This window comes from Grammomys surdaster, unplaced genomic scaffold (assembly GCF_004785775.1).
Source record: "Grammomys surdaster isolate TR1022 unplaced genomic scaffold, NIH_TR_1.0 125604, whole genome shotgun sequence".
NCBI lineage: Eukaryota > Metazoa > Chordata > Mammalia > Rodentia > Muridae > Grammomys > Grammomys surdaster.
In genome coordinates this window covers 1,418,202-1,431,086 of record NW_021620447.1, presented here as the reverse complement: position 1 = coordinate 1,431,086, position 12,885 = coordinate 1,418,202, and the positions used below count along the sequence as shown (strand labels likewise).

The 12,885-nt window shown below is 35.0% G+C and overlaps 1 protein-coding gene across 1 annotated transcript in view; it reads left to right on the top strand.

Annotated features, from left to right (window-relative positions):
• LOC114638520 (solute carrier organic anion transporter family member 6A1-like) overlaps positions 1-12,885 on the top strand; it is a 65,580-nt gene that overhangs the window by 25,103 nt on the left and 27,592 nt on the right. The window contains 4 exon segments of the mRNA XM_028787036.1: positions 5,852-5,996; positions 7,808-7,947; positions 7,949-8,004; positions 11,996-12,149. Of these exon segments, the coding sequence (XP_028642869.1) occupies positions 5,852-5,996; positions 7,808-7,947; positions 7,949-8,004; positions 11,996-12,149 (495 nt within the window).

The following is a 12,885-nucleotide window of genomic DNA, read 5'->3' as shown; positions in this document are numbered from 1 at the left end:
ATGAAAGGTTTGGAGTCTCTTAAATAAACTACTAAATTATAATTTTTCTCTTAATGGAAAGAAATACTTCCTTCTTTGATAATGCTAAAGACCCATCTAGGGCTAGAGACTATTGAGGCACAAGTAAAATTTTGATTTGTTTTTAACTGATTTGATACAATTTTGTTCTTATTGTCTCTAAAGAAGTAAATATGACATTTAACAAAATTATATAAATTGGAAGAACTCTGTGTCAATACATAGCCCTTTCCAACACACAAATAAAGTGACAATATTTAAAAAAAATCCTAATTTTCTCTGTATAATAAACAGGTCTATCACAGTAGTAACAGACATAGGAATGCATAGGACGCCCTTTCTAATGCTCTATCCTCTTCTGAATATCATTTCCCCTACTTATAACATTCTTTCTGGCATATACATTGCATGGTTGCAATTTTCACACACACACACACACACACACACACACACACACACACACACACATTTCATTCATTCTTTAAGCGTATTTTACCCTGTGAATAACACTTCCAAGCATCTTGAAAAACCATCAATTTTTAGAATTGTTTATCATTCCAATTTTTAGTGATTTTTTCTTTCCTAGAGATATTTATTCTTTAATTATTCATTTTTCTACCCATTCCTTAAAATAAATAAAATAGAAAATATTTTATTTTACAATTAAAATATAACGTGGGTCTTCTCTCTCTCTCCCTTTCTTCCCTCTTTCAATTTCCATGTATAACAAACCTCTTTCTCTTATGTGTAGAGAAAGAACTACCAGCAAATAGGAACACTGAGAGAAATATAAATAACCTTCACTAGTAAAAAAGAACCTATTCATTCAAAGTATTAATTAGCTATTTCTGATGTCCCTAGTTCCTTCCTTGATACATAACATCTTAGAATATAAGAAGTTTAGTTGGTTTATCATTTCCTTAACAGTGACTCACTGCATATAAGTAAATATGTACCATATTTATCTATCTGGGTACCTCACTCAGAATGATGGTCTTCAAGTTCCATCGATTTGCTTGAAAATTCCATGATGTCATCATTTTTAACAGCTGGAGAATACTTCGTTGTGTAAATGTACCAAATATCTCTTATCCATTCTTCTGTTGAAGGACAGGACATCTAATAATGCATATTCCATGATAGGTAAAAAAAAGCATTCTTATCAGAATGACCTAAGACAGGCTCAGTCTTGTTAATGAAATAAAAAGGGGGAGAGATGGAGAACTTTGGATGCTTCTTGGCAAGAATCTGACATGGGCCAAAGACAGGGAAATGGGCTGCTTGGCAGGAATATGACATTGGCCAAGGTCTTGGAAGTAGAAGTCAGGCAGGAATCGGACATTAGGCTAGAACAAAGAAGTAATTTCAGGTAGGAATCTAAGTTTTAGGCTAGGACAAAGAATTAGAATTAAGGGTTTCTTTTGCAGAAAAGAAGCATTTTGACTTCATGAGATTCCTCATCTCCATTGTTTACATTATTTCTTAAACCACGGAAATCATATTTAGAAATCTCTTTCCTTATCTTTAAATGTACTTCTTATTTTATCCTAAAGTAGTTTCAGAGTTCAGGTATAATATTGGGGTAGGTCATTGATCCATTTATAATATTTTTGTGCAGGGTGAGAGTCAAGGATCAAACTTTACTCTTATACCTATAGATGTCCAATGTTTCCGGCAACATTTGTGAAGATACTACCTTCTCCAGTCTGTGGTTTTGGTCTCATTTTTCAAAATCACAGTGGCTCTAGCTGCATGAAGATATATCTACCCTTCTGCTACGTTGATTACCAGGTCTATTTTTGTACCTGTAGCATGCCTTTTTTTTAAATATTAAGGTTATTTAGTATAACTTGAAATCATGTATAGTTGATACCTCTAGCAGTGTTCTTATTGTCCAGGTTGGTTTTGGATCTCTTTGGTCTGTTGTATGTCCATTTTAATTTTGAGATTTTCTTGTTTGTTATTGTGAAGAACTGGGCTTACATTTCTTGTGCAGACTGAATTGACTTTGTCAGGGTTGATGTGAGCAGAAGCTAGGGTCAGGGCATGGACTGCCTTCATGATACAGTTTTTGCTAATAGTTGAATCCTTTTTGAAGTAAGTAGATATCTATATAAGATTTATTTTCATCTATTCCTATTTTATAAAAACTTAACTTTATGAAATCATGAATCCATTGTAATAATTGATTACATTTTTCAAAATTTAATTCCAATTTTTAAGTTGCATTCTCTAGCTCAGGCTACACTTGAACATTAACCCTTCTTTCACCACTGGAATTCTAGAGTTTCAGGCACAGAGATCCACAGCTGACCAATTCTATACAAATATTGATGTACCTATTATTTAACAACACAGAAACTAAATAACAGTAAATTGTTTACATTGTTAAATATTAAGCTGAAACTATTAACAATATTATATAAAGTCTAAGAACGGTTGTGAAGGTTTGTGTTATTTAAAATTCTTTGAATAAAGTGAATTAATTTTCTATATTAATATGGTTCATTGTGATATTGCCTTTACTGAAGATTAATGTCTATTCATCCCACCCTTAAAACTTTTATGTATTCATAGACTTTAAGATACTCCTTTAAATTATGTAACTTATGTTGGGGACGATGTTGAGCCCACTATACAGAAAATCTTGTTCCTAGAATGATTTTCTGCAAACTTTTATCCATTTCCAATTTTATTTTTACAGTACTATAATCATGTTCTATATGCAAATAAACTATTTTCTTAGCGCCTTAGATACTGCAGAGAACATTTTGAATTTGTCTTTCTCTTTAACTTATAATAACTAATGCATTTCGCTTCACTTATATATAATTATTTACAAATAATAAGATTTCATTCATCTTTGTAACAAATAATACTCTATACCATACATATATACTCATATATATACATATATATGGATGTACATATACATATATATGAACATGCCCATAAACATACACATATACATGTATGCACACATATACTATACCACACTTATTTTTATCAGTTTAATGATTAATAGGTACATAGGTTAATTGTATATCGTGGCATTTGTGAATTTTGCTGTAATACTTTGAGGTATGTGCATTTATTATTATATTGATCATTATTCTTTGATATTGCTCTAATTTTGATAGTCTTCAGTGTGTCCTAAGCTCAGTGTCATAAAAAGGGCTTATTTCCCAGAAAAAATATTGGGGTACTTTGCAAATTCTAAGACATGGAGCTTAAGCAAAAATCCTTAAGTCATTAAACTCATAACCTGAATGGGATTGTGGAAGCCTGATCCATTATTTTCTCTCTTTTTCTGTCCTGATCATGGCGTGAAAGATTGTATGAGCATGTACTGCCTAAGCTAAAGTAACTAAGACCACAGCCATGGTCTGAATCCTTAAAGGTATAAATATAAATGCTTATATTGCTGTATATTAAGTAGCTGGATCATATGGTAGGTCTGCTCCTGATTTTTGAGTAACATCACTGTGTTTTCATAGTAGCTGGACCAAATCATATCCCAACCAATAAATTATAACCATTTTTTTTATTCATTCTTGACAGGATGTTTGGTTTTTGAAGTTTAGGCTCTTTGATAATAGCTATTTGTTATCCCTGTGGCAAAATGCATGCCTAAAACAAATTAAGGGTAGAAGAGTTGAATTGGGCTCAGCATTTTGGCCAGTGAATTCCATAGCTGGACTTTTGGCTGCTTTCTGGGTTCTTTTCTTTTCTCCTCCTCTCTTTTCTCTCCCTCTTCTTCCACACTTTCAACACCCTAGCACTAGATACGAGAGGATAGAGTGGAACAGGTGGCTACATTATTTTTAAACTACTCTGTGCTGAATAGGGGCATCTAGTACTCTAGAGCAAGTTTAATCTCCAGTGTCAAGATATCTAATTTTTTCTTTTTGTTGTTTAACCTTTGAACATGATTACTTTCAAACAGCAACCAATCAAATACCAACAGTTCCTCAACACTCATGGCCCTAGCATTTATATACCATTTTAAGAGACACCAGAATTCCAAGTGTCACATAAATACAGAAACTATCTACAGCTGGCAAAATCATACCCTTGCTAGATCACAAGACAAATCATAGTCAGCTACTGTGTACTGGGGGCGCACCAAACTCCTGCCAGTTCTCATGCAGAGTGTCAGGGTTCTAGGCAACTGCCTAGCCATGACCCAGAATACCCTTACACAGTCATATATATATATATATATATATATATATATATATATATATATATATAATAAATTTTAAGCAATGTAAAACACAAACTAAATTTTATAAGTTAGATAGTATACAGGCAAAATGTTTCTCTTCTGAATGAATCTGTAGGCTGTACAATAGATTAGTAATGGTTACCTAAATGTAAGAAGTTAATGCTTATAAATAGTGAATTCTTAACAAATCAACTCAAACCATAAGGAAGTGTAATAGAACAGCACACACAAACACACACACTGAACACCTAAATTATATAAAGGAATACACAGATTTGTGCTTTGGGGCATGTATGTAGATGTTCATGTATGTTTCAGGTTCACATGGAAATATGCACACCTACATGTGCTATCCAGTTGACTTCAGGTGTACTTTCTCAGGAAATATCCACCTTTATTTTCTTTTTTGAAACACTCCAGCCTAGAACTTGATGTATAGGCTAAGCTAGCTTGCTAATAGGCCTCACTAATAGATCATCTCTGTATCCTCATTTCTGAGCACTGATATTATGAGCATGTACCACTCTGTCTGGCATTTTTAAAATATGAGATATGGGGGTTCAGTTCAGGCCCTTTGAAAAAGCAAACATTTTATGAGCTGAGGCACCTCTCCAGCTCCAAACTGCACATTTATATTTGAAACTATAGAAACACAAAACAAATATTATCTTGTGTATGGCTGTATGAAAAAATGTAGAAGCTGACAAAGGCCATCAAATATTTCCAAATACGTCATCTATGGCTGTCTATGTTACTGCTGCATGACAAAACTTAGTAGCATAACACAAAACTATTTTACTTATTAGTGTAAAATTTAAATGAGGCTTAATGTTCTGAGCTGAACATGAGATGACTAAACCGCTCTGGTCTGAAGGATATAGTTATCTAGAGGCCCTTTTTCGCTCTCATATTAGCTATAATAGTGTGTATGCTTTAGAACAGTTGTAGTCTGACAGCCATTGTAAGATCTCCCCATTCTCAGTGACTTAATGACTTCTACAAGGGTCTACCAAACATTAACTATTGTCCTAATGAATCTTAGAGTATAAGATTTTTCATTAGGAAACAGGATTCTCTAATATTGAGGTGTTATAGTATAAATATACAACCTGAAAAAAATTTTGGACCAAGATTTGAAATAAATTACCCATAGCCTCTTATCCCAAAACATGTTCCAAGGATATAAAATTCTAAAGCTACTCTGCTATAGAAATTGAAAAGCAAATGCATACAGGTTTTTAGTGTAACCAAGTTTGTGACATTGGGAAGTTAAACATTACATAAATACTTAATCTTATTTGAACCAATAAATACAGTGAGATCACATGATGAAAAATTAGTACTTACCCACTGTGATAGATAAATGCAAGCTATGAATGTTTCTAATAAGGGACTGGGGAATCCTTTCAATGAGCTACCAGATACATAGTTAAAAGGTATATTTGCTGTATAGAAAAACCAAAATACAAATGTCTCATTATATGTCTACTGGGTAATTACATAGTTTGATTTTCATAATAGGAAACTTTAGGTTTAGACTATAGGAAGACAGTTCTGCACGTGATGAGATAAAATCAATGTGATATGATCTGTTTTGTGTTTCAGTATATGTTGAGGAACCCACTGCTGCTGACCCAAGCAATCTGCAAAACCTCAGTGAATTTGAGTTTCAGTGCATCTTTATACTTTTTGCCCCACCATTTACAAACTCAGTTTTTAATAACGCCTGGAATTGCTTCTCTCCTCACAGGTAGATATTTCTTCTTATAGTGCTGTTTTAAATTTTTAAAAATGTGAATATTTAGGTGAGATATATATATATATATATATATATATATATATATATATATATCCATATATGAAACATATCATGAAAATGGAAGATGGAGAATGCAGTGTAGTTGAGTGTCCTTTGCTGAAACTATAAATACAGGAACACTTCCAATGTTGCATCAATATTTTTAATACATAAAATTTTTCAATGCTATTTATATAGCTCACTATCTTCCTGTCATCGCATCTGCACACCTGCCCATGTCCTTTCCTCTTTCCTTTAGGAAACAACTCAAGCCACAGCATATCATTCTTTTAAGTGCTTCTATACATTTCTGCTTGTGTGTCAGTCCTCAATGTTCTACTAAAACATTCAAATACCTCATTTTTAACTAACAATTTTATTTATGTATTTACAATCCACATGTTGGCCCCTCTCTCAGTTCCCCATTCCACAGTTATTAATCACATTACCTCTCCTCTTTGCCTCTGAGAAGATGCTTTCCCCCACCCTCCAGATATCTCCCTTCTCTGGGGCCTCAAGTCTCTATAGGATTAGGCTCATCCTCTCTAATTGAGGCCAGACTAGGCAGTCTTCTGCTACATATGTGCTAGGGATTCTCAGACCAAAGCCTGTATGTTCTTTGGTTGGTGGCTTAGTCTCTGGGACCTTCCAGGGTTCCAGTTAGAGTGTTGGTCTTCCTAGGTATTTGCCATCCTCTTTAGCTCCTTCAATCCTTCTCTTAACTCTTCCATAGGGGGTCCTAATCTTCATGTTAGTAGTTGGCTGTAAATATCTGCATCTGTGTCAGTCAGATGTTGGTAACCATATCTCAGAGGTCAGTCATATCAGGTTCCTGTCTGCAAGCACAATATAGCATCAGTAATAGTGTCAGGGTTTGATGTCTGCCTATGGGATGGATCCCAAGTTAGGCCAGTCACTGGATGACCTTTCCTTCAGTCTCTGCTCTATTATTGTCCCTGAATTTCATTTAGACAAGAAAAATTCTGGACCAGAACTTTGACTGTACATTGGTAACCCCATCCCTCCACCAGGGCCCTGTCTATCTACTGGAGGTGGATTCTTCGAGTTCTTTCCCTCGACAGTTGTGCAGTTCGGCTAAGATCACCCTAATTGAGTTCTGGGAATCCCCAGATCCTGGATATTTCCATGCATTATCCTGGCCCTCTGGGCTTCTCTCCTGTTTACCCCCATACCTGATTCTACTTGCCCTTACCCCTCCTTCCTCTCCCACACAGATACTTCCCTCCATCTGTCTCCAGGGCTTATTTTGTTCACCCTCCTACATAGGATTGAAGCATCTTCACTTAGGCCTTCCTTCCTGTTAAACTTCTTATGGTCTGTGGGTCGTATCATGGGTATTTTGTACATTTTGGCTAATATTCACTTCTCAGTGAGTATGTATCATAAATGTATTTTTGGGACTGGGTCACCTCACTTAATATGGTATTTTATAGTTCCTTCCATTTGCCTGCAAAATTCATGATGTCCTTGTTTTAATAGCTGCAAAGTTTTCCATTGTGTAAATGAACCACATTTTCTGCATTCATTCTTAAGTTGAGGGACATTTAGGTTGCTCTAAGTTTCTGGATATTATGAATAAGGCTGCTATGAACATAGTAGAGCATGTGACCTTGTTGAAATATAATGTTTTCTAGATTTTTTTGTTTGTTTAGAAATCTGTAATAGAGGGAATGATATCTATGTGTAATTTTTCTGTGCTTTCAACAGATTATGTTTAACAGTATTTTATTTTCTTATTTCAGGACTATTTGTATTTCCAGGAGGTGTAATTGGCCATTTTCTTGGCGGTTTAATTTTTGACAGATTGGAAATGACTAATAAGAACAAGTTGAAATTTGTATTAGTGACAAGTGTTATATCAGTTGTGCTTTTCCTATTAATCTCTTTTTGTAGAGTGTGAAGCAACGAAATTTGCTGGAATCAATGAAGATTATGATGGGTAAATATAACTTTGTATATTATATTTTTAATCATAAATGAAAGGGTATTTTTCCAGACCAACAATTCGGTAACTGTATATATTTATAAAACTTTTGGAATTATTAACCATGCAAATGGAGTATAAAACATGGTCTTACTTTTCATATTAAATGTACATAGCTCATAGAGATATATTTGTTTTGCATTCATTAGTCATTAGTGATCAAAACTTTGTGTTAGGTTATGTCAGAAGTACAAAATATTACTAGAATATGTATAATGTGATTTACCTTTGTGTTCTTGAACTGGTCTCTCTACTTTAAAATCCTTCTACTCTTTGATCTCTACAAGAAGGTAGAGAGATCAGTTCACATTCTTTTACAAGACATAACACTAATAATTTAGAAAGAAACTTGTAAATTTGACTTAATATTAATTGAAATCAGCCTTTTCAAAGCCTTGTTCTTCTGATTTCTGGTGGCATGGTTCAGATAGGGACTCACTATGTATACCAGGCTGTCCATGACCTGCTGTTGCCTTTCAAATTCTGGGATTAAGTTAGGCAACACTATATCTAGATTTCAAGGACTCTTGTAAAAAAGAAACCTGTGAATGCTGGATGTTCCAGTGTGGGGGAATTAGAGGGCAAGGAGTGGGGAGTGGGTGGATGGGTGAGGGCTCATCCTCATAGAAAGAGAAGGAGGGGGAACAGGATAAGGGGTTTCTGGGAGAGGGAAATGGGGAAAGGAGGTAACATCTGAAATGTAAATAAATAAAATATCCAATTAAAAATGAAAAATAAGCCACAGATTGTAAACAGAATTTAATCAAATAATAATTATATACACATGGAAAACATTTACATAGAAATGAATTCACTTCCATTAGTCATTAAACTGTCCCATATAAGGATGCCTAAATGAATAAAACCATATTGTTACTAAGAATTGTGAATAACAATTGAAGCTCCTACATACTGCTAGCAGAAATTCCAACCATGAACTGAGGGCATACCTGCAGGTGTCATGAAATTAGAGAAATGAACCACAAAAGGGTTAGATTTAACTTTCAGTTCAGGTTGACCTTATCAACTTATATCAAACTCTGGGGAGTCTGATGCCATTTTGTCTGTTTTTAATTTTTGTATCCAAACTACTCATCCTTTCTAACTTCTGCTTACTGAACACCAATCTCGAGTACACCACAACAAATGCTACCATTCACTATACCCTTTCTACATTCACAACCCTTCTTCATTATTCTCTTTCTTTCAAGGTCGGTCAGTTACTGTTCTCAATGCAACTCTGTCCTTCACGCGTTAATTTATACATGAGGTCAGTTAATGTAGAGCCTCAATCTTGCTGCTGTGTTTCAGGCATCACATTTCTTTCAAAATTTAACTTAAAGAACAGATTAAAATCAATAGTATTGATAAGCAGATAAGATCACATCCAATTGATTTAGCCCCAAAATTTTAAATTTTCTTTTTTTAGTTTGTCTCCCACAAAAGCTAAGTCCTAGTTTAAGCACTGATTTGGTGAGCAGGAGAGGAGAATATCCTCCATACACTGATTGCCCACTTTCCCAGAAAATTTAATCAGCATCAGCTGAAGTGCTTTAATGTCCTAGTTGCAATTGTTCCTGTACTAGAACATGGGCCCCTGCTGATATTTTCCATCATGAAGAAACTGATACTGAGTTATTCCTGGTATGAGGGAAAAATTTTTCATAAAGGGACCTTTGCTATTGAATTATTCCTGCTTTGTGAGAAAAATAACACATAAACAAACAGAAACAAGGAACTAAGCTCATGTTGCAGGTCCTGGAGCTCCACCTGCCATTGCTTGGAACTCAGGTGTTGCTCCTCTGCAGTAATGGACTCTGACAGGAAGGGCTGACAGGAGGCAGGCAGCAGGAGAGCTCTGAGTTCTGGTCAGATCATGAGGAGGGTGAGCCCTGAACCTGTGTAGTTGACCTGGAACCTTAGAAGGTGTGTTCATTCTGCCTACCTTGCATGGATGTGACTGGCAGAAAATTCTATCTATCTATCTAACTGTCTGTGTGTCTGTCTGTCTGTCTATCATCTTTCTGTGTTTTTCAAAAACAATTGACAGGAATTTTTATCTCCCTTCTTATGGGATATCTTCATATTCACTATAGCTATGGGATATTTTATTTTTCTGGATGTTAACAAACATTTTAATGATTGTACAAAATGATTTGTCACAAAGACTAAGAAGTTAGTACCGTGCTAGGACCCCTTTTCTATGAGAGGCTCAAGTGTCCTGAAATCCTAATATCCATTTAAAGAAAATTTTAATATGTTCTTCGAGGGCACTGTGCTCCATGTTTTGAACCAATTCATGGGGATTCTTGTAGGTATCACTGTAGGCAGAAAAATAAACTGCTAAGAGGTAAGAATGAAAAGTTGGTTCTGATTTAATTTGTCAATCTGGATCAAATTTCAGGGAGTCTGAGGTCGGGCAGTTTTATTTAAACACAGAATTATTTGGGGGAATAGTTTGCTGGTGTAATATGATCCCCAGTTCACAAAGAAGCATAATTACATTGAAACTCAACTCAAGGTCCCTATCATGTATTCCATGAAAATTGATTATAGATATAGGCTGCAGCACTAGTTTAAGGACATCAGGAAGGATCTAGTGTTATACATGTAGTGCAGAGAGTGTATAGGCAGTTAGTCACCTCTGGTCCTGGCTGTGGGCCTCTGGCAAGCTGATAGCTGCACAGGTAATGTAAGGACCATCAGTATATGATTACCTTCAGTCCTGGCTGAGAGAGCTTTGTATGGCATACCCCAAGAGATAACGCAGATCATCATGCTATTAATACATCCAATTTGCAGATTTCTGGATGGAAGGACCAGATATACATCCAGTCCTTTGAGAGAAAATCTGTATCTTCCACATTTCTGTTTTCCCTGATGATCTATGATCACAAGAGCCTTTGTGTGCTAAACAATAAATCATGTTGAAAACTGACAGTTTTTTGAAAATATTTTTCAAAGGTAGCTAGAGAAGTGGTTCAGTGTTTAAGAGCACTTTCTCTCCCTCCAGAGGCCCAGGTCTGGTTCCCGGTATCCACATGGAGGATCATAACTGTATCATCTCTAGTCCAAATAGGTCCAGTGCCTTTCTTTTGCAGCCTGGGTACTGCATTCATACAGGATATATGCATACATTTGAGCAAAGTATGCACAAGCGCACGCGCGCACACACACATACACACACACAATTCTAAAGTAGTTACATTAAAAACATTTATAGAATTTAAGTATTCTACTTACAACATACAAGAACCATGAAAACGTATTTCTATATAAGAGCAAACAGATCTTTAATGAAAAGGAAGCAAGGGAAATATAAGTGCCGTGTGATTACTTTTTATAAAATCACAGCACATGAACAGGATGAGAGTACTAATAAGTAATAATATGTAGTAAATAAGTAATAAATAAGTAAATAAGTACTAATGTGGTAAAGTAAACCTTGGAAGGGGTCAGCCCATTTAAAGTGGTTGAGATTTTATTTGTTAAAAAGACACTGAAAAAAATTTTACTACAGCTTCAAAATAATTCATGTGGTTCATTTAAAAGTTTTTTTTTTTAACATTTAGCTTATGTGATTGAGTATTCACCCACATGTAGGTTTATGTACTATATGCATGCGTGGTGCCTGGAGAGACCATAAGAGGGCATCAGACTCCCTCTTATGGGGTTGGAGCTACAGATGGTTGTGAACTGCCATGTGGATGTTTGCTATGGAATTTTGCTTCTCTGAAAGAGCAAGAAGTGGTCTTAAGAGCTAAGCCATGTCTTCAGAACTATAGAGTCATACATTCTTAAATGTGAATTTTATTATGTTTTTATACCATAGTAAATCTGTGAAAAATATTTCCATAAGTATATTGATAGATCTTGTGGATACCTTCTATACACATTAACAATTTAAATGATGATACTGTAATTGTGCCTGATCTCAACTTGACAGCTATGGTAGACTTGGAGACCTCACAGCTGACTGCAATGAGCATTGTGATTGCACAACTTCCGTCTATAGTTCCATATGTGGAAGAGATGAAAAAGAATATTTCTCTCCCTGCTTTGCAGGCTGCAGAACTACTAAAGTATACCAAAATCAAAAGGTAAATTTTCTTATGATTCTTCCTCTCTAGTAAAATGCTTAATTTGCAGGTAGTGGTTAGATTTTATTTTTATGACTCCAAAATTTGCTTTTATATGTTCTTTAATTAATTTTAACAACATGGAAAAAAACCCTAGTTTTTGTTTGCTTTATTATATTTCAGCAGCACTCACTGAACTTTGAACACAAATTTTCACACACACAAAAGGTCACCCAGTGCTATCCTGTGGGTCACCTTTCCTTCAAATGTACCATCTGCTGAGATCCAAAATGCCTACTCTGTGTTTTCCTGATATTTCTCTATTTCTGATACACAGCAATTGAAATATGGATGTGATTTTTTTTAAATTGGGGACTTGAAACCAGTGCTCCAACACTGACCTACATCCTTAGTCCTCAGTTTTTTGGCTGTACACCAGATATATATATATATATATATATATATATATATACTCTAGAAAACTAAGAGCTGTACAGAACTCATATGAATGAGAGAAATATGACTTAATTGAATTAAATATGCTAAAATTTCATTACATATCTCATGGTAGTGATTTGAACCTTCTACCTCCAGGTCTGCTGCTACCACTCACAACTGATTTGTTTCTTCTTTCTTTGTTTCTTTTTCTCTTTCTTTGTTTCTTTCTCTCTCTCTCAATATCTCTCTCTCTCTTTCTCCCTCTTTCTTTCTTTCTTTCTTTCTTTCTTTCTTTCTTTCTTTCTTTCTTTCTTTCTTT